Raw genomic sequence first — 22,268 nt, 5'->3', positions numbered from 1 at the left:
GGAACCACAGTTATCTTACCAAGTAATAGAAAAGACCAAGTCATCAGTGAAAAATATAATAATAGGGAACCCAGTATATCAGAAAGAAATGATTGCGTGTACCCTTAGTGACAATTTAAAAAAATGTGCTTTCAAATTTAACTTCTTCTTATGTAATCCAATAATGGATGTTCGCGATCACGTTTGACCATTTTTCTCTATCCCTTGCAGTGTGTATTAGGTTTCCTATGATTCTTAGCCCTGTCCATTGTTTGACATTACGGAGCCATGAAATTTTCTTCCTGCCCACTCCACTTCTTCCTTCGATCTTTCCTTCAATTAAGGTTTGCAGAAATTGGTGTCTTTCATTTCTAATTACGTGCTCCAGGTATGCCGTTTTTCTCTGTTTAATTGTGTATGGAAGTTGTCGTTCTGTATCAATTCTTCTCAGGATTTCTTCATTTGTTATTCGTGCGGTCCAGGGAACTTTAAGGATTCGTCGATAAATCCACATCTCTAATGCCGCTAGCTTATTCATCTTGTTTCTTTTTAAAGTCCATCATTCCATGCCATATAGGAGTACCGACCAATTATAGCATTTCGTGAAACTTAGACATATATGTTCAGATTAAAGTCAGAGCTCGTAAAGACGTTTCTGAATTTTATGAGTGGGCTTCTGGCCCTTTCTATCCGACATTTAATTTCCATATCCGACATCCAGTCTTTACATAGCCAGGTTCCCAGATACTTAAATTTTCTTACGTGCTCTACATCTTAATTGTTATATGCTAGTGTCGCATTTTGATGTTGACATAATTGACGGCTGATTATAAGGAACTTCGTCTTTTTTATGTTGATGCTAAGTCTCATATTTTTGCTATGTTCTGCAATTTTATTAAGAAGGTTTTGGAGGTCTTCTATATTGCCCGCTATTAAGACAGAATAATCCGCATATCGTATATTATTGACCCAGATACAATTTACTTTGATGCCGCTTTCGCATTCCTCAAGAGCTTCCTTTATGAATATAAATTGAACAGTAGTGGGGAGAGAATGCATCCCTGTCTTACACCTCTGAGAATTTTTTGAGCTTGCGTTGTTTCGTTATCCACCTTGGCGGCTGCTGTTTGTTCCAGCAAAGAATTCTATGCAACGAATGACTTTTTGATCTATGATATATTTATCATATGATATATTTATCATAGATCAAAAAGACATTTATTTATATTTGACCTATAACATATTTATTAAATTATCTCAAAATAACCAAACTATATTCTTCTTTAAGTGCTGTCTCCTAATCAGAGGTTGGATATCATCATCACTATCTTTACTCTATCTACCGCTGCTCTGAAGAGTTCTATGGAACTGCATTTAAACCAGTCCCTTGAATTCTTCAACCATGACACTCCCCTTCTTCCTATACTCCTTACTCCTCTTATCTTTCCATGTATTATTTGTCCTCGCATTTCATATCTACTTTCTCATTTTTATTAAGTTTATTATTTCGAATTCTTTGCCCATTTCTCGCAATACTTCCGTGTTCGTTTTCTTCTGTGTTCTCGTGTTCTGTTTTCTTCTGTGTCCATGCAGGGCCGCGTTTAGGTCAATTGCCGCCCTAGGCAATTCTCTAGTAGCCGCGCTTCAAACATGTACCATTTTTGCGAAAAAAAAATGCTAGCAGAATTTTTTATTTAGGGAGCGTTCAAGTATTATGTAACGCGATTTTTGAAGATTTTTGAAGATTTTTGACCCCCTCTCCCCCCCTTAGGTAACGCAATTTTTGAAGATTTTTGACCCCCCCTAACCTGCGTTACGTAATACTTGAACGGTCCCTTAAATAAGAAATGTATTGTTTGGAAATGTATTAAAATGAGGAACATAGAATTTATAAAAAATAATATTTTACACAAGTGAGAAGAACAAAAATCACACTGATCACAGTATGGTATGAATTCACTTTTGACCGGTGAAAATAAACACAGAATGTCTTACATAAAAATGAAAAATTATGATTATACATAATTTTCAATTTGCACTAGTATAAGATAGGAATGTGTTGCGATAGCAGTAGTCGTTATTTTTCAACTGTTATTCCACTGAAGCTATTTCACACTGTTACATCATTTTCATAATAACTGAAATATTCAGGTAGCTGACTACTTTTTTAATTATTGTAGACCTATAGCAAGAAAATCTACCCGTGTCCTGTCTAGAGTTCACGTCCGTTTTTTTAATTATTAACAATTTAATTTGTATGTAATTTCTACATACATTACATATCTGCAATTTTATTATAAATGTATTAATTAATAAAGGGTCTAATTTGTTTAAACATTTCTTGAAAAAATTATTTTTTTCCAAATACCTATTTTCTTATTCATATCATTATAGTATGGTATAACTAGATCCAAACTCAGACATCCAAAGTGAAAGTTATCCTCTAACACCAAATTGTTCTATATGGTCTAAATAATGTTCAGAAAAAAGTCACACCATTTTGAGCGTCGGGTTTAGGGGGGAGAGGGGGGAGAAATCGGTAAATTCGTAGTTTTTGTATACAACCTTGTATACAAAAATGTTCTACACTAAATTTGAAACAAAAAAGGTCCTTTGCATAATCCGTCTAAAATGAACGGTTCCAAAGTTATGGAGGTAGTATAGTATAATTGGTCCAAAAAAGGCCTAATCCAGACATTAAAAGTAAAAGTTTTCCTCCAACACCAAATTGTTCTATATGGTCCAGATATTATTCAGTAAAAAGTTACTCCATTTTGAGCGTCCGGTTTGGGGGGTAAATAGGGGAGAAATCGGTAAATTAGTAGTTTTTTATGTTTTTCGTCAATATTTCTAAAAATATGCTTTAATGTTCTATACAAAAATGTTCTACATTAAATTTAAAACAAAAAAGGTCCTATACATAATTGTTATAAAATCAACGATTCCACAGTTACGGAGGGTGAAAAGTGGAGGTTTTCGATACTTTTTATATTTTTTGAGCAATTTATAATATTTTTACTGATTGAAAGAAATTTTCTTTAACAGGATTTGCTATTTCAGTGGCCGATGTTATGTTAGTGATAAGCCCTTGAAGAAACGTCAACCTCACCACCCAAAATCATCTTCAATTGCCCAAGATATATAAAAAGTATCGAAAACCTCCACATTTCACCCTCCGTAACTCTGGAACCGTTGATTTTATAACAATTAAGGATAGGACCATTTTTGTTTTAAATTTTATGTAGAACGTTTTTGTATATAACATTGTTTACGCTTAAACATAGTTTTAGAAATATTGACGAAAAACGTAAAGAAATAACTAATTTACCGACTTCTCCCCCATCTCCCCCCAAACCGGACGCTCAAAATGGTGTAACTTTTTACTGAACAATATGTGGATCATATCGAACAATTTGGTGTTGGAGGAAAACTTTTACTTTGGATGGCTAGGTTAAGCCTTTTTCTGGACCAATTATACTATACTACCTCCGTAACTTTGGAATCGTTCATTTTAGAAGGATTATGTATAGGGACATTTTTTATTTCAAATTTATTGTAGAACATTTTTGTATAAAAGGTTGTTCATGCTAAACCTCATAGTTTTAGAAATATTGACGAAAAACGTAAAATACTACGAATTTACCGACTTCTCCCCCCTCTCCCCCCAAACCCGACGCTCAAAAAGGTGTGACTTTTTTCTGAACATTATATGGACGATATAGAACAATTTGGTGTTGGAGGATAACTTTCACTTTGGATGTCTGGGTTATGTCATTTTTTTAATCAATTTTATCATATTATTAATGATCATAGAAAAAGTTAAAGTACCTATATTTTAATAAATAAATTATTTTTATTAAATAATAATTTATTGAACATAATTTATTCATTAAAATATACCTTAACTTTTTCTATGATTAACAATGATAGTATCATTACAAAAAATGGATTTTAGAAAAAATATTATTTTTTCAAAAATTGTTTAAAAAATTAAACTGTTTATTAATTAATAAATGTCTAGACAAATTGCATATTTGTAATTTACACAAAAGTACATACACATTAAAAGAAGAAATATCAAAATTCATTGAGTAGATCCCCAAGATATAGAAAATGGTAGTAGTTTTAAGTTGCTTTTTTAGTTTTTGAACTCGTGCATTTTTCGGCTCCCGACAGGTAGCTGACAACTGTTTTAATTGTTGACCTATAGGATGAAAACCTACATGTTTCCTGCCTAGAGTTCGCGTTCGTTTTTTAATTATTAACAATTTAGTGCAATCAACGCAGAAGCTCCCCCTTCACTTACTATGACTAATCATCATTTGAACTACATTTTTAAAAATTCGAGTAAAATATCATCTTTCCGAATACCTATGTAAGAAGATGTTTTGTAAATGTTTATAAACTAGTATTTTTACTATATTAGATAATTTTTTATCTTTTCTTAATACATTTTGATAGGATCACTTTTCTACTTTCATTTGGCATACGCAGAATTGTCCTATCTTAATTATTTTCTGTCAGTTGTTATTGCAAAACAAAGGTCTCTGGGATAAACAAATAGAATACCTAACTTTTAAACTAATTAATGGATCGGTCTCAAATTTTGGGAGTTTGTTATGTACCCCAATACCCAACTTTGAGTAAAGCGAAACACTACAGTTCTAAGTTAGTTTTAGGAAAATTTATTAATAAATAACGATTTTCAGTTATTTTGCAGTTTACGAAGCAACAAATTAACTTTTTGACTTTCAAAAATCGTCATTGTGAAGGTTTTTCAATGTTCTAAAAAAATAAATTTTGTAATTTTATGTCAACTATTTAGCTTTTTAATTGAGTGCAAAAAATGGAAAAAATCGCATTGATTGCACCAAATTGTTAATAATTAAAAAACACAATCTCTAGGCAGGAAACATGAAGGTTTTCATCCTATAGGTCAAGTCCACAATAACTAAAAAAGTAGTCAGCTACCTTGATATTAATTTCATTGTCCCGAACATGGTCTATTTCTTGCTTATTTCCCTGGCTGGAGTAGTATTATATCAGTGCGACGACACGAATGTCATCTCCTTGTAATAATACAGTTTGAAAATCCCAACTCTAACTCTATTTCCTACTGGTAATCTTTAGTTTCTGCAATATGTGAAATATTGATGTTTTCAGTCAATTCACCGTGTTTGCGGAGCTTCTGGCGGCCCAATAATCACTAAATTTATGACTTCCGTTCTTTTTGGATGAATAGTGTTAGGTTTAAGATAACAGAATGCTATGTTTGTTTTATTTTTGATATGAATGCAATTTCTTTTATTTAGAAACGAACGCCCACTTCTATTTCATTGATGGATGAATGATGAATATACATATTTCTTATTCGATTTTAATTTTTTGTACAGTATTTTTGCCGCCCCACGGGCGTCATTTGATAGGGTTAGGGGAGGCAGTTGCCCCCTCCCCTGAAACTGAAAATGACTGAAATTTACAAAAAATACTTTCAGTTTTCATCATTACATCATATAAAATAATGTATTGTATATTATATAATGCTTGCCCCCCCAATCAAAATTTCAAGCCCCTGTGCCGCCCTCTCACAATTTGGCGCCCTAGGCAGCTGCCTATATTGCCTAATGGATAAAGCAGCCCTATGTCCATGATATTCGAAGCATCCTTCTCTAACATTTCAAATGACTGTAGCTTCAATGTCCAGATTTCAAGTCCATATTGCAGGATCGAAAACACGTAGCATCTCAACTCTTACAAAACCAAACCACAGTATAAAGAGGGACAGTGGAACTTCTCTCCGAAAAATTGGAAGTAAAACCGTTAAGGCGCATGTAATCGCGCAAGGTTCTTAGTCGCTAGAGGACCACTCTAGCGTAGAAACGTACGGGTTAACAGGGAAAACCCGCATCCACCACTGGTGAATTACCAATTGCGTACTGTGCCGGTAGTACTTCTTGAGATCAAAGTGCCGACATAGAAGAAATTTTACTGTCCCTCTTTATACTGTGACCAAACTATATACCAGATTGTAAAGTATTATTAGGTAACAATAGGTGTATATTACTATCTCTGCCATGTTCTCCCGCTAATAACGCTTAGTGGTAAACCATTAAAATATATATTTTAAACTTCTAATTTAATCAATATTGTTAATTTTATTATCTAGATCAACCAGAATTTGATGAGTCTCAAAAAAACTACTATGCTTGTGAAACCGAATTGAATCTATTCATTTTACAACAAGAATTATTCCTTACAAATTTTAATGGAGAAATTACCAACGAAGGTGGAAGGTAATTAAAATTTTATTTTTATTTTACTAACTGATATATTTATTTTATACAGGGTGATTCATTAAGAATGTCCAAGCTTTGAGATGTAGATTCTAGACCTCAAAATATTAAGATTTAACCCAAATAATTTAAATAAAATGTGGCTAGTTACTGAGTTACAGGGTGTTTTATTTAAAAATTTAATAACTGTTTTTACCCAGGGCTTTAAAACTATTTGACATATCCTTGTCATACTTGGCAGAAAATATAGGTACTGTACATCCTACTAAATTATGATAAATAAACTTTTCTGGCTACTACCAGAGGCGTACGACAGGGGAAAGTGAATGGTTGACCCTACCCAAATTCTAAGCCACTGGCGAAATTGCTATTTTAGCACAATATTTCGATTTTCCAATACTTTCTATGTAAGTAATATACTCTTCATTCGTAACGTTAAAGTCATTAGTTTTCGAGATATTTGAAGTTGAAAATGAAACGGCATAGCTATTTTGATTAATGTATTGTGCTCCTTTATTTTTAACTTTAAATATCTCGAAAACTAATGATTTTATCGGTACGGATGAAGAGTATATTATTTGCATAGAAAGTATTGGAGAATCGAAAAATTGCAATAAAATAATAATTCCGCCAGTGGCGTAGAATGTGGGAAGGGTCAACCATTCACTTTCCCCTGTCGTACGCCTCTGGTACTAGCCAGAAAGTTTTATTTAACATATTTTAGTAGGTTGTACAGTATCTACACTATCTGCTGCTAAGTATGATAAGGATATGTCAAATAGTTTTAAAATACTGGATGCAAATAATTAATATTTATGTAATAGGGATGTTTGATTTAAAAATTTAAAACTTATTTGTACCCAGTACTTTAAAAGTATTTGAAATTGCTGTATCATACTTGCCAAAAAGTGTAGGTACTGCACACCTTACTAATTTATGTTAAATAAACGTTTCTGGCTATTACCAGAGGCGTACAGGGGAAAATGAATGGTTGAACCTTCCCAAATTCTACGCCACTAATGGAATTGCCATTTCAGCATAATTTTTAGATTCTCCAATACTTTTTATGCAAATAATATACTCTTCATTCGTATCGATAAATTAATTGTTTTCGAGATATTTGAAGTTAAAAATGAAGGGGCACAATACATTAATCAAAATAACTGTAAAGTTTCATTTTCAACTTCAAATATCTCGAAAACTAATGACCTTAACTTTACGAATTAAGAGTATATTATTTACATAGAAAGTATTGGAAAATCGAAATATTGTGCTAAAATAGCAATTTTTCCAGTGGCGTAGAATTTGGGAAGGGTAAACCATGCACTGCCCCCTGTCGTACGCCTCTGGTAGTAGCCAGAAACGTTTGTTTATCATAATTTAGTAGGGTGTAAGGCAACTACACTTTCTGCAAAGTATGACAAGGATATGTCAAATAGTTTTAAAGTACTGGGTAAAAATAGTTATTAAATTTTTAAATAGAACACCCTGTAACTCAGTAACAAGTCACATTTTATATACGTGATTTGGGTTAAATCTTAATACATATTTTGAGGTCTAGAATCTACAACTCAGAGATGAAAGTGCATACATTCTATGTAAGTACATCAGTCGAAATATCGTGAATTAATTGGCTGCTTCTAGGAGTTCCTTCCATTTATTTTTCTTCTTGTAGTACCTATCCGTTTTAGAAGTTGGCGACCAACATGGCAATCTGTACTTTGCACACTGCTGCTCTAAAAAGATTTGTGGTTGTTGTGTTGAACCACGTACGTAGAATTTTCAGCCAGGAAATCCTTCGACTTCCTGGTACTCGTTTTCTTCCTACTTTTCCCTGTAAGATTAGTTGCAGCAGTCCATATCACTCGTTTCTCCTTTCTTTTGGTTGTGACGAATTTATTGCATCTAGTTTTTTTTCTTGTGGAAAGGAGGTGGTAAATCTTCTAAAGACTTTATTTCTCGCACCAGCTCTTTCTTCATGGCTTTAAATATTTCTACATTCTCTTCCATGACTCGGTATCATCTTATGTCTCTCGTTACTTTTCATCTTAGCTCGATGTAGCCTTTTTTTATTTCTTCAATCCTCTCCGTCCGCCAGTAGAGATTACTGTTTATTCTCCTTCCCTACGGATTGCACCTTGCTGCCATATCTTTTATTTTCTCGTACTATGCCTCTTCGAAGCTTTGGGTATGGCCTTTCATCCCTTGGATTTCCTGTGACTCTGTTTTTGTCAAGATATTTCGACCTGAATCTAAAACTCACCAACCCGCATGGCAGGCGTGGTGTTTTATTTTTTCCATATCCCCTCAAATAATGTCAAATAATGTCAAGATTTAAAAAATTACCCCAGGTGAGTAGGATGAATCCAGAATCTCACACTGATTTATCAGTCTGTCCCACGAATTCGGATTCTGGGGGGGGGGGACAAAACCTTGACTCAGAGACTACTTAAGATGAATGTCGCAACGTACAATGCTCGAACGCTACTATCCGATGCCAGGATCACTTAAATGGACATGGAGATGAAAAAGATCAGAGTGGACGTAATTGGGCTCTGCGAGGTAAGAAGATATGGTGAACACCTACAGACACTAAAATCTGGCCATATATTCTATCACCTTGGTGAAGAGAACAAATCAGTGGGAGGTGTAGGTTTCCTCATAAATAAACGGCTTTACAGTAGAATCGTTACAATACATGGTATATCCACTAGAGTAATATCCACCATTCTAAAGCTAAACGACAGATACAACATCAAAATAATACACCAAAATTATGCACCAACCACAGACCACAGCGAAGAGGAAATAGACATTTTCTATGACGAAATAACGAAAGCCCTGACAGAAAATCACACCCATTTTACAATCCTATGTGGTGATATAAATGCAGAAGGCATGAAATCCGAAACGTCAGAATTTGCACTTGGAAACTTGATGATGATCCGATGGAAGAAATGAACGCGGACAAACTTTATTAAACTATCTCCTTCAGAACAAATTATATGAAATGAATAGCTTCTTTTACAAAAATCATCATAGAAGGTGGACATGGAGAATCCCGGATGGGAAAACGAAAAATGAAATTGACTATATAACTACAGACAAAAAATTTATAGTTAAAGATGTCACTGTCCTAAACAGCTTCACAACAGGAAGGGATCACAGAATGGTTCGCGCTAGAATAGAAATTAACATCGACAAAGAGAGAACTAAACTAATAAGAAAGAAACAAATGAAAGCATGGTCACAACCAAAAAATGAAACAGAGTTTGCAGATCATATACATCTTCAAAACAGACCCCCTACAAATGATATAAATCAGCTAAATAAATTAATTATTAATACCATAGCAGAAGCTCAAAGGAAATGTTGTACGGTCAACAAGAGAGAGGAGAGAATCACTGCTAACACCAAACTTAAAATGGAAGAAAGTAAAGAAATGCTAAAAGATAAGAATATAGAACAACAAAGCTTAAATAAAATAAACAAAGAGGTCTCTAAAGCTATTAGAAAGGACATAAGGGCATATAAAAATGAGAAAATCTCGCAGACAATTGAGCATAACAAGAGCATGAAGATATTAAGAAGAAAATTGACGAACAGCAAAAAAGAAATTATCAGACTGAAGGGAAAAAATGGCAAACTAACATCCAATAGAGAGGAAATGCTAGAGATAGTGGAAGACTTCTATAAAACACTATATACAAATAAACTTGACTTAAACCCGACAGAACATACAGAACAAAAAATTATGAATCAAGGTTCAGAGGATATTCCCGAGATAACAACGGCTGAAACCTATCATGCTTTAAAGAAAATGAAAAATAACAAAGTATCAGGAGAGGATGGAGTAGTGGCAGACGCGCTAAAAATCGGAGGCTCTGCTCTCATCAGGGCAATCAAACACCTTTTCAATATATGCTTTGAAAACCAAGCCATACCAGCTGAATGGAATAATTCTATAACGCTCCTCATACATAAGAAAGGAGATGAAACAGACCTCGAAAACTATAGGCCAATTAGTCTTCTAAACCACCTGTATAAATTGTTTGCTCGAATAATCACTGCCAGAATTGAGAACAAGCTAGAAACATGCCAACCGAGAGAACAGGCAGGTTTCCGCCGTAGGTATGGTACAAATGACCATCTAACTTGCCTAAAGCTCCTAATCGAAAAAACTGTGGAGTACAACCGGCCGCTAGTTCTAGTATTTGTTGACTACAAAAAAGCCTTTGACACTATCGAAATGGTAGCCATCTTAAGAGCTTTGAGAGATTGTAGAATCGACTACCGATATTCCAACATTATTCAACACATATATGCAAATGCCACAACAGCAATAAACCTCTATACCCAAACTCAAAAAATAAAACTAAAAAGGGGAGTTAGAAAAGGAGAAAACATCACCAAAACTATTCAATGCCGTAATGCAGCATGCATTCCAGATGTTAGAATGGGAAAACAGAGGTTTGAATGTCGATGGCGAAAGGCTGAACCACCTACGATTTGCAGATGATATTGTTTTAATAACCGACGACTTAAAGGAAGCCCACGAAATGCTGAAAGAACTACAACGAGTTTCTCAAAAAGTAGGGTTGGAAATCAACTTTGGGAAAACTAAAATGATGACCAATTTAGTACCTAGCGGAACACTGACACTAAAAAACTGCCATATCGAAACAGTTCACAAATACATCTAGCTGGGCCACGAAATACAAATAAGTAGAGACTACCAAATATGCGAATTACCTAGAAGAATAGCTTTAAGATGGGCAGCGTATGGCAAACTAAGAGACGTATTCAAGAAAAACATCCCAATAAAGCTAAAAAGAAAAGAATTTAACCAGTGCATACTTCCGGTGCTTACTTATGGAGTTGAAACACTGACATTGACTAAAACATCAATAAGACAATTACAAATAGCACAACGAAAGATGGAAAGATCCATGCTTTGCCTAACTTTGAGAGACAGAATACGAAATGATGAGTTACGGCGAAGAACTGGAGTTAAAGACATCATAAAGCGCATTACGAAGTTGAAGTGGAAATGGTCAGGACACGTCGCAAGACAGAGAGACAACAGATGGACAAGGAAGATCTTAGAGTCGCGGCCAAGGGCGGACAAACGAAGTCGTGGAAGACCACCTACCAGATGGACCGACGATATTAAGAGAATAGCGACAAACTGGATTGCAGCTGCCCAGGACGGAGAAGGGTGGAGACATCTTGAGGAGGCCTACGTCCGACAGTGGACAAATTTGGCTGTGTGATGATGATGATGATGGTTTCGACCTGGCTTTTTCTCTTGGTTTTGTTACGTTTCTCTGAATGTCTGTTTTACTTCGGTTTTTAGTCTCAATTGACATTGTCTGAGCAGCTTTTCCTCGGTCGTCCCAATAATCTTCCATTTGGCGATTTGTCTATTGCTATTCGTACTATTCTATTTTCTGTCATTCTTTCTATGTGTTCATTCCATTTTATTTTTCTTCTTTTGGTCCTCCTATTTATTTCGTCTATACAACATCTCGCTCGTATTTCCTCACTTATTACTCTGTCTTTTAGAGTATGGTTTGTTATTTTTCGCAAGACTTTCGTTTCTGCTGTTTCCACCAGTCTTTATGCTTTCGCCGTATCTGCTCTTGTTTCCGCTGTATACGTCATTATCGGTCTTATTGTTGATTTATATATCCTGGTTTTCGTTTCCGTTGTGAGATATTTGTTTCTCCAGATTGTATTGTTGAGACATCCTGCTACTCTGTCCGCCATGTTCACTTGTTATTGTACTTCTTCTTTCACTTTTCCGTAGCTTGACAGTTTTATTCCCAAGTATTCCGTTTCCATTATTTGTTATATTTTTTTGTTATTTACGACCATTTTACATCTTCTCGGTTCAACTGATATCACTATCGATTTAGTTTTCTCTGTTGAGATCACCATGTTGTCTTCGAATTCTTTAATTAATCTTTGTAGGTCATCTTAACAAAAGAAGATTATGTACATGGAAGGGACTAGGAGATAACTCACTTCATATAATTAGAAATCAGATAGATTATATTCTAGCAAACAAGAGATTTTAGAATGGTGTCAAGAGATCAACGACATATTCTGGTGCAGATATCGGTTCAGACCATAACCCTCTAATAGCTGACATCCAAGTGAAGCTCAAAAAAGTCGAAGAAAGCCCCAAAACACCAAAATTACATATATCAGCATCCAACAAAACGCTAATAGAAAATGACCTGAATAATCAGCTAAAGAATTCAACAAATGAAAACAATACAGAAATATGGAACACGTTTAAAGATCTTACCTGGAAAGTAATGGAAAATATATAACAACGATACAGAGGCACAAAAAACAACAATGGATGACTGATGAAATCCTGGAATTGATGGAGCAGAGAAGAAAACTGAAAGATAACAAGACAGAATACAAAGAAAAACAGAAACTAATTAAACAAAAAATAAAGGTAGCTAAAGAAAAATGGATGGAGGATAAATGCAAGGAATTAGAAAAGTTGAATGAAAAACATGATACGTTTAATATGTTTAAAAAAGTTAGAAAAGTAGTTGGTTTTTATCATAAGAAAACTCCATATACTATAACCGATTCGTCGGGAAAAATGATAATAGACGAACACGAAATTCGAACTACCTGGTATAATTATATAAATGAACTGTATGATGATGATAGACCCGAAGAACTGGAAACTTTAGATGAAGGTGAAGGACCAGAAATACTAAAATCAGAAATACTACATGCTATAAAATTGGCAAATAACAAGAAAGCCGTTGGTCCCGACAACATACCTACAGAAATGTTAAAGCTCATAAATGAGGAAAACATTGGAATACTAGTCAAACTTTTCAATGATGTTTATTCGACTGGTGATATCCCTGAAGATTGGTTAGTCCGAATTCATAACCCTATCAAAAAAACAACGTCCGAATTCATAACCCTACCAAAAAAACAACGTCCGAAAAACTGTAGCGATTATAGAATGATAAGACTTATGAGGGGCACTTTGAAAATCTTTCTACGTATCATCCACAGTAGAATCAGAGATAAATGTGAAGAAGACCAGTATGAAACACAATTTGGCTTCAGAAATGGACTGGGAACCCGGGACTAAATATGTTATTGCAGAAATGCCGAAATCAAAGGAAAGACGTCTTTTCTGTATTTATTGACTATGAGAAGGCCTTTGATCGAGTACAACATCTAAAATTAATTAAAATATTAAAGGATAAAGGAGTTGATAGTCAAGATGTACGAATCATAGAAAAATTATACTGGCGTCAAACAGCGACAGCTTGCATAAATGGAAAATCAACAGAAATATGCAAAATACAAAAGGTATCAGACAGGGTTGTATACTGTCCCCACTGTTATTCAATTTATATTCAGGTAGAATATTTAAGGAAGCGCTGCATAATTAGGAATGGGGTGTGAAAGTCAATGGAATTCTGATAAATACAATCAGATATGCAGACGATACAGTTATTTTAAGTGATTACATGAATGGATTACAACACCTTTTAAATGCCATTGACACAGTGGGAAGAGAGTTTGGCCTAAATATAAACTGTTCAAAAACAAAATACATCGTATTTAGCCGTTTGGCCCATCAAGATTCAAGGTTATATGTTGATGGTCATATAATTCAAAGAGTGCCCAGTTTTAAATATCTTGGTTGCCATATTACTGAACAACTAGATCCAGATAAAGAGATAAAATGTAGAATCGAGATAGCCCGCACGACATTTTTAAAAATGAGGTCATTCTTCTGTGATGATAACTTGCAACTTCAACTTCGAAAGCGCATGATTAAATGTTACATTTGGTCAGTCCTCTTGTATATTGTCGAAGCATGGACATTAAAAATATCCACCATTAACCGTTTGGAGGCCTTTGAAATGTGGCTGCACAGACGTATACTGAAAATACCATGGACGGCTATGCTGACAAATGTGGCAGTCCTTAAGAGAGCAAATGCTACCCGCGAGCTGCTTGATAACATCAAATATAGAACGATGGCCTATTTTGGACACGTAGTAAGGGGAGACCGGTATAATATTCTTCAACTTATTATGATGGGTAAAATCGAAGGACGCAGAGGAATGGGTAGAAAGCATGCCTCTTGGTTGAAGAATATCCGGGAGTGGACAGGAATAAAGAAAGCAGAACACCTATTTAGAATAGCTCGAGACAGAGACAGTTTCGCCCCGGCGCCAACGTCAAGGGGACTTGATAGGGCACGTTAAGAAGAAAGTCATCTTCATTTTCGGCTGTTATTATGTCGTTGTCGGAGTAGGATATTATCTTTGTTTCATTTTCTCCCATTCTATATCCTCTTCTTTTTTTAACTTTCTTTATAATTTCATCCATTATCATATTAAATATTAATGGGCTCAGCGAATCTCCTTGTCTAATTCCAGTTTTATACTTGATAGGTTGCGATAGTTTTTCTTTACATCTTGCCATAGCTATGTTATCTTTATATATATTATTCTCAATGGTTTTTAGTAAATCCAGTGATATTCCCTTTTCGTATAATAAATGTATCGCGTCCCGAATTCTCACTCTATCAGTCGCTTTCTTCAAATCTATCAGGCACATAAATATATGCTAGTTTGTTGTATTCCAGCGACTTTTCTTTTATTTGTCTTATTACAAAAACTGCATCCGTGCATGATCTTCCTGTTCGAAATCCTTGCTGTTCCTCTTGAAGAGCTAATTGTTCGTTTATCTTTGTCGCTATAGTTCTTGTTGTCAATTTGAGTTCTGTATTTAAAAGATTTATTGCTCGATAATTATTGGGGTCTCTCTTATCTTCTTTCTTGAAGAACATCAGTATGATCGCTCTCCTCCATTCATCTGGTATTCTGTTCGTGGTGATTATTTTATTAATAAAAAGTTGCAGTGGTTGTACAAGGTAATCACTACCATATTTTAAGAGTTCATTTGGTATTTGATTGTTCTCCTGGTGACTTTCTGTTTTTTAATTTGTTTATTCCTTGTTTCACATCTATTTGGGAGATGGGAATCAAGATTTACAATGTATAAACTTAGTAAATCATGATTTGGGATTTACAATGTATATACATTATATATCATGATTTGGGAGTGCTCCTTGTAACATTCAACGCGTCTTGGTTTGTTTATTTCTAGTGCATCTTTATTGTCATTTTAGTATGGGTAGAAAGAAACTAACTCCTACTTCTTGTTTCAGAAACTACTATGTTAAAAGGATACCTTACAGCAACTTAATATTTGTTGCAATAAATAAAAGTATACCACAGAATATTGAACCCTATACTACAGATCCTATAATAATTACTGAACAAGCCAATTTTGAATATGATTTTATTAATTATACGTTGCTGCCATGCCAAAAATTAGTCCTGAATACGTTGTCAAGAAGAAGACTAACTGGCTGTTATAATGAACACCCTCTGGTAACGTATCACTAATATTTAAAACCTATTTGAGTTTTTTATTTATTAAAAAATATTTGATTTTTATTCATTTTTTATTTATTCGGCGTATTTATTTAACAGTGTGTCCAATTAAGTCGGCATCGTATGGGAAACTGTTTTATTCGTAGTTTTATGAAAAAGTTATAGTAGAGGAGCCTGGGATACTTAATTTGCAGTTACTAAAGCGTCATGGGGACCTACTGGGTTGTGAAGCTTAGGTCTTAAAACCAAGAAGTTAAGGTATACCGGTGCAATCTAACTAAGTCCTTAATATTCAGCTCAGAGGGGTGCTATTCTTCGAGGTGTGGAAATCTATCAACAAGCGATCTACCTGTTTTATGGAATTATCCTTTGTTTATTTAAGTACACATTTTGAACAATAGGACCCTGATGAGCTGAGTAATAATGACTCTCTTAGTTTGCATGCAGAACTATAAGTTTTTTATTTTAGTGAGAAGGTGAGCGCCATCTATCCACAAATCGACAAAGTATCTCGAATAATAGTTACTTATTTTTACTTAAGGAATTCAAACTCTTCAATGAAAAAAGGTGGTTCCTATTTAACAGTTTTAAGTTCTCCCTCACACCACTTCCAGAGGGTGAAGTAGGGGTAGTGTTTGGTGTCATTCGATAGATTTTTGAAAAATATTGAACAAGTATTTTCAGTTTTTCGATCAGATGTACATTTGGAGAAATATTAGACAGTCCCGCTACTTTTGGCATAACCTATACTATATTCACAATCAAGATGCACTAGAAGTAAACAAACCAGGACACGTTAACTGTTACAAGGAACACTCATCCTGAATCATCATTTACAATATATGTACATTGTAAATCCCAAATGATGATTTACAAAATACATTGTAAATCATGATTTAGGAGTGCTCCTTGTAACAGTTAATGTGTCTTGGTTTGTTTATTTCTAGTGCATCTTGATTGTGACTGTAGCATATAATATATATATTTTTAGCTACATCGCCCCATGAAAATCGTCAGTTTATATTTTTTCTTAAAGGATTTTCTTCAAAATAAAAAAAAATCAATCGAGCTCGAGTATTTCAAGATGACGTTTTTTCATTACAACTATGTCACTCGCCCATTTCCTTACGCCTTGCTCAAATCATCAGATTATTGAAATATACATACACTGTTATTCATGTTACCTTACCTTAATCTGAGGCGCTCAAGTTTTTCTGGGGATAGATTTTTTGACATTACAGGGTTTCTCCCCATGTGCTTTTCTGACGCGTTTGAGTAACTCGCAAAATGCCGGCTTAGGCTCCCCTACCATTATTCTTTATAACGAGTTCTACATGATCTTAAAATTAAAACATAATCATCAGATCTCAATTTTTTGATTAATTACACTGGTCAACATGAATTTTGAGGCTGAGTTCTGTACCTCTGATTTTGATTACTTATGCCTATGCCCAACTGAAGAAAGAAAAAATATTTTTATCTAATAAAGCTTGCTTTTGTACTTACCAAAACGAAATTTCAAATTTTATGAAAAAGCTTTAATTTAAATTATTTTTAAAAGTAAACAAATTTTGAATTATATATTTTTATTAACTTTAATTATAAAGACGGCATATATAAAACCCATAATACAAACAAAAATACAAACAAAACTTAAAAATATGAAGAGTTTTGGTATTTCTATTGTGTAAACAAGGGTTGTCTCGTAGGAGCCCCCAAACGTAGTTACCATCATGTTCTCATTATATTCTTCTAGATACCATTGATCAAAGTTCATTACATCTTGGTAAATGCATTCCATCTGCTCTTCTGAATATGCACCCAAGTTGTCTTTAAACCCATCCAAATGAGCATGTAGCATGTGCACTTTAAGAGACATCCTGCAACTCATGACTTTGAAGCTGTCAAGCATATTATAAATAAACCCTTTGGGATAGCTTGTATATTAGTGCACCCTAATATCTATGTGCGTATTTTGGCATTGGATCCGAGCTTGACATGTAACACCGTTGCCATATCCTCTATTTTTTCATTCTATCACATTACATAAACTTGCATTTAAAAAATATTTTGAAACACCAATTAAGTAAGGTTTTTTATGTTGTTGTTTTCACCAATTTTGAAAAAAACGTAAAAACGTTGAAATATCCACGTCCGTCTCTCCGTCCGTCCGTCCGTCTGTCTGTCTGTCTGTAAACTCAACTCCTCCGTCTTTATACCAGGAAGAATATCAAACGAGGTGTCAAATGAAAGCTTATAATCCAAGGATGGTACTAAAGGTGAAAAATTTGACATAGGCTGTCTGTCCGTCCGACCGCGAATATAACTCCTCCGTCACTATACCAGGTAGAATGACAAATGAGGTGTCAAATGAAAGCTTATAATCTAAGGATGGTACTAAATACCGCGATGGTAATCTAAGGATGGTACTACCGCGAATATAATTCCTTCGTCACTATACCAGGTAAAATAACAAATGAGGTGTCGAACGGACGTCTGACCTAGGACTTCCGGTATTATTATATTATTCGACTTTATTATATTTCGATTTTATTATATTTTATTATTCGACACGCCAAGACGAGAACTAATATATACTTCCGGTCTCATGACTGTCTGTCCATCCGTCCGCGAATACAACTCCTCCATTATTAATATTGACAGAATAATGGACGAACAGACAGCCTAGGTCAAATTTCTTACCTTTAGTAACATCCTTGGATTATAAGCTTTCATTTTACACCTCATTTGTCATTCTACCTGATATAATGACGGAGGAGTTAAATTTGCGGTCGGACGGACAGATGGACAGACAGCATAGGTCAAATTTCTCACCTTCAGTACCATCCTTGGATTATAAGCTTTCATTTGACACCTCATTTGTCATTCTACCTAGTATAGTGACGGAGGAGTTATATTCGCGGTCGGACGGACAGACAGACAGACAGCCTATGTCAAATTTCTCACCTTTAGTACCATTCTTGGATTATAAGCTTTCATTTGACACCTGTGGCGGCCGCAGCGCAGTGGCTATGTTACTGACTTAACAAGCCGGAGGGCCGGGGTCGAATCCTGGCACCGACAAATTTTTCAATTTCTGATTTAACTGAGGCGCCACCTTGCTTCGGAGGGCACGTAAAGCCGTCGGTCCCGGCTACGTAAGTAGTCGTTAAGTCATGTTAGGGGCGCTTGCGCGACCTGAAAACCCTAACACTAGACCTTAGCCAGAAGGTTACACGAACTTTACTTTACTCCATTCGACACCTCATTTGTCATTCTACCTGGTATAATGACGGAGGAGTTGTGTTTACGGACAGGCAGACATACGGTCGGACGGACGGATGGACAGACGGACGTGGATAATTCAAAGTTTTCACATTTTTTCAAAATTCGGTTCAATTTAAACGTTCTTATAAAATTATTCTATTATTCTTGTAGGTACATTTAACATTGATTGAAATTATGAAAGAAATAAACAAAAAAGTATGGCAACACTGTGACGCACAAGCATAAGAGTCAGATGTAGGTTAAATAGGGTGCACTAATATACAAGCTGTCCAACTCTTGTAATTGTATGATAGTTTCGGAAAAATTGTTTTAAAAATTGAAAACCCTTAGAATATTGACGAAGAGCCTTTACGAACTGCTTCATGAGACTTAATTTTATATGCAATGGAGGCATTAAAGCATGATGGGGATCAACATTTGAAACTCGCTCCGATGAGACCATGAGTGCTCTTGGTAATTAAGTATGGCGGTTTTACTATCCCATAAGCAAAGGTAATATGGATATTTAGTGTATCCGCTTTGCATTCGCACCAGAAAACCAACAAGTTAAAATCCGTTATCACTGGCCAGACGTACTCTTTATATTTTAAAACTTGAAGCACCATTATATTAACGCTCTCGTAATTTTCTTTGAACATTACAAAATGAGCCAGAGGAAAAGATGGAGATCTATTTCCATTGTGAAGAGCTATTTTAAGCTTCTTGTAGAGCTGACAAACAAAATTTTTTGGCTCCACGCTTTAACGAGTTCGCCACAAATATAGCAAAAACAGTCCACGTCATTTTTACGGTACACGACAATTAGACCGAAAGCAGTAGACCGAACTCATTGGACCGAAAGCACTTTACCGAAACCTCACTAGACCGAACAGCATTAGACCGAAATGGTACATAAATTAAAAGAGATTGCAGTAAATTATGCTAAGATTTTGAATATTTGTCTTTTGTTTATTGTATTTTTTTGTATTATTTTATACATAGACTGTGCAGATTGGTACTCTGTACAGTCTGATATGAAATAATTTTCATCTGTTAAACAAATTAGTTAAGATAACAATTAATTAAGGGTAGAGTGACGTTAACACCATTTTAACTGGCAACGAGGATGCTTTTTCCACTTTTCGCAGTCTTTTTTCCACCAAATCCAGTCACAAGGACTTCAACGTCGATATGAAGCAGAACCTGATTTTGCCTTAAAAATGCAACTGTTACTTGTTCTAGCATTCGTACCTGAGGTAAATGTAATAGATATATTTGAACACTTGCGAATATATGCGAAGAAAATGTTATTCCAGAAATAACATTTATAGAAAATCAAGGTATGCTAGATTACTTTGAGGATACGTGGATTGGACGCCCTCAATGACACCCGCCCCGTTTTCCTCATGGCATGTGGAATTGTTCTGAAGGAGTGAGATAACAAATAATCCCGTGGAAGGATGGCATAGAGGTTTTCAGAACCAAATTTGTGCAAATCATCCAAGTATTTGGAAATTTTTTGAAGCACTGCAGAGAGAACAGAGTTTGAACGAACTAAGAATAGAACAATATTTAGCTGACGAACAACCACTTACAAGCCAGAAAAAATGCAGAGATTCTGCTGACAGATTAAAACGCCTCGTGGGTAACTTTGAAGTTCATTAATTACTTAAGGGGGATTGTACATAACTTTAATTTTTAGTATTGTATTTAATTTTTAACATTGTACATAATAAATAAAAAAATAAACCAAAAACAAATAAAAATAAACAAAATAAACAAAGCAAAAAAACAACCTCTAAACTCGCCAGTACTTTGTGCTGCCAGTCCTATGCCTGGATAAAGGGTTAAGGGAGGTTGATGTTACCCTTGCTCAGATTACAATCCTGTTTGAGCACTCTGCATTATGTACCTAATGCTTTTCGGTCTCCTACTGTTCGGTCTAGTGAGGTTTCGGTAAAGTGCTTTTCGCTCTATTGAGTTCGGTCTACTGCTTTCGGTCTAATGATTTCGGCGTCCTTACAGTAAATCCATTTTTACACTTTTTGGAAGACATTTCTAGGCCTTCCGACACATAAAATAATGTTATTCCACTGCAATGCTCACACGTACACTACTATGTCAGTGTGCCGTGTGCCACTTCTTGCTTCACACCCATAGTCCCCCCTCACCCCTTTCTGGCATCTAAAGTGGCGTTTAGACGCCGCAATAAATGCGAGAAATTTATTGTGACGATAAATTGCTGGGATTTTTTGATTTTTTAAAGCTTGTGTAGACGCTGCAATATATTGTCGAGATTGATTATAAACTGAAACAACTCAATCGTTACAATAAATTGATGCAATCCCAATCCAATTCAACTCCAATTGCGATAAATCGCTGAGATGTACCGTTTACACACTTTTAGACGTTTAGATGCCGCGATAAATACGAGCAATTTATCGATATCGATCGAGTTGTTTCAATTTATCGTTGCGTGTAAACGGTACATCGCAACGATTTATCGGAATTGAAGTTGCATGGATTGCAATACTTTATTGTAATGATCGAATTGTTTCAGTTTATAATCAATCGCGACAATAATCTCAGCGTCTAAACAACCTTAAAAAAAATCAATAAAACAAGCAATTTATCGCGGCGTTTAAACGCCACACTAAATACACCGGATCCTCAAAAAATCTGCCTAAACACCGTATATTTATTTTTCCCTATCTAAAGGTACAAAAGCAAACTTTATTTATTATTTATTGAGTTTCTGGCTTAATTTTCAATGTATACAAACAGAAAATATTTGCTAAATACCAGACTCAAAATTTTTTTTGTTGATTACTGTTATTAATCTGATTACTCACTATACACAATCTAATATTTTCTAAATTTTAGGAAAAAGACATAAAAGACTGCGGAAGAGCAGCCCCTACCCGAGCAACTTCGGTTATGTTATTATTTTTAATTTTATTTATAATATTGTAAAAATGTTACACAAAAAATAATTAAAGAATAAAATTTCTAATTATTTATTTATTTATTTAATTATTTATTTCATTTGTATTTCTAATTTAGTTTATGCTCATATATGAAAATGGGTTAAATGCTTAGTAAGGAAATTTTCCACTTGAGGCAAAAAATGATCTAAATCTTAAATTACTTCAGTTATTAATTATTACTAAACCAAAAGAATAAGTTTTCAATCTAATAACATAACATCTAATGCACATAAAACAACACCAAAAAATGCTGTTCCACATCTTACCAGACTGAAAAC

General features: G+C 34.7%; 1 protein-coding gene across 1 annotated transcript in view; it reads left to right on the top strand.

Moving 5' to 3' along the window:
• LOC114333091 (voltage-dependent calcium channel subunit alpha-2/delta-3) overlaps positions 1–22,023 on the top strand; it is a 174,388-nt gene extending 152,365 nt beyond the window's left edge. Inside the window, exons 17-19 of the mRNA XM_028282924.2 lie at positions 6,146–6,272; positions 15,508–15,733; positions 21,887–22,023. Coding sequence (XP_028138725.2) covers positions 6,146–6,272; positions 15,508–15,733; positions 21,887–21,976 — 443 coding nt within the window. The 3' untranslated portion in view covers positions 21,977–22,023. The remainder of the gene's footprint in view (positions 1–6,145; positions 6,273–15,507; positions 15,734–21,886) is intronic.
• The last annotated feature ends 245 nt before the right edge of the window (positions 22,024–22,268 follow it).

Source organism: Diabrotica virgifera, chromosome 10, assembly GCF_917563875.1.
Source record: "Diabrotica virgifera virgifera chromosome 10, PGI_DIABVI_V3a".
NCBI lineage: Eukaryota > Metazoa > Arthropoda > Insecta > Coleoptera > Chrysomelidae > Diabrotica > Diabrotica virgifera.
The sequence above is the reverse complement of the archived record's forward strand: the minus strand, read 5'-3'. Positions and strand labels throughout refer to the sequence as shown.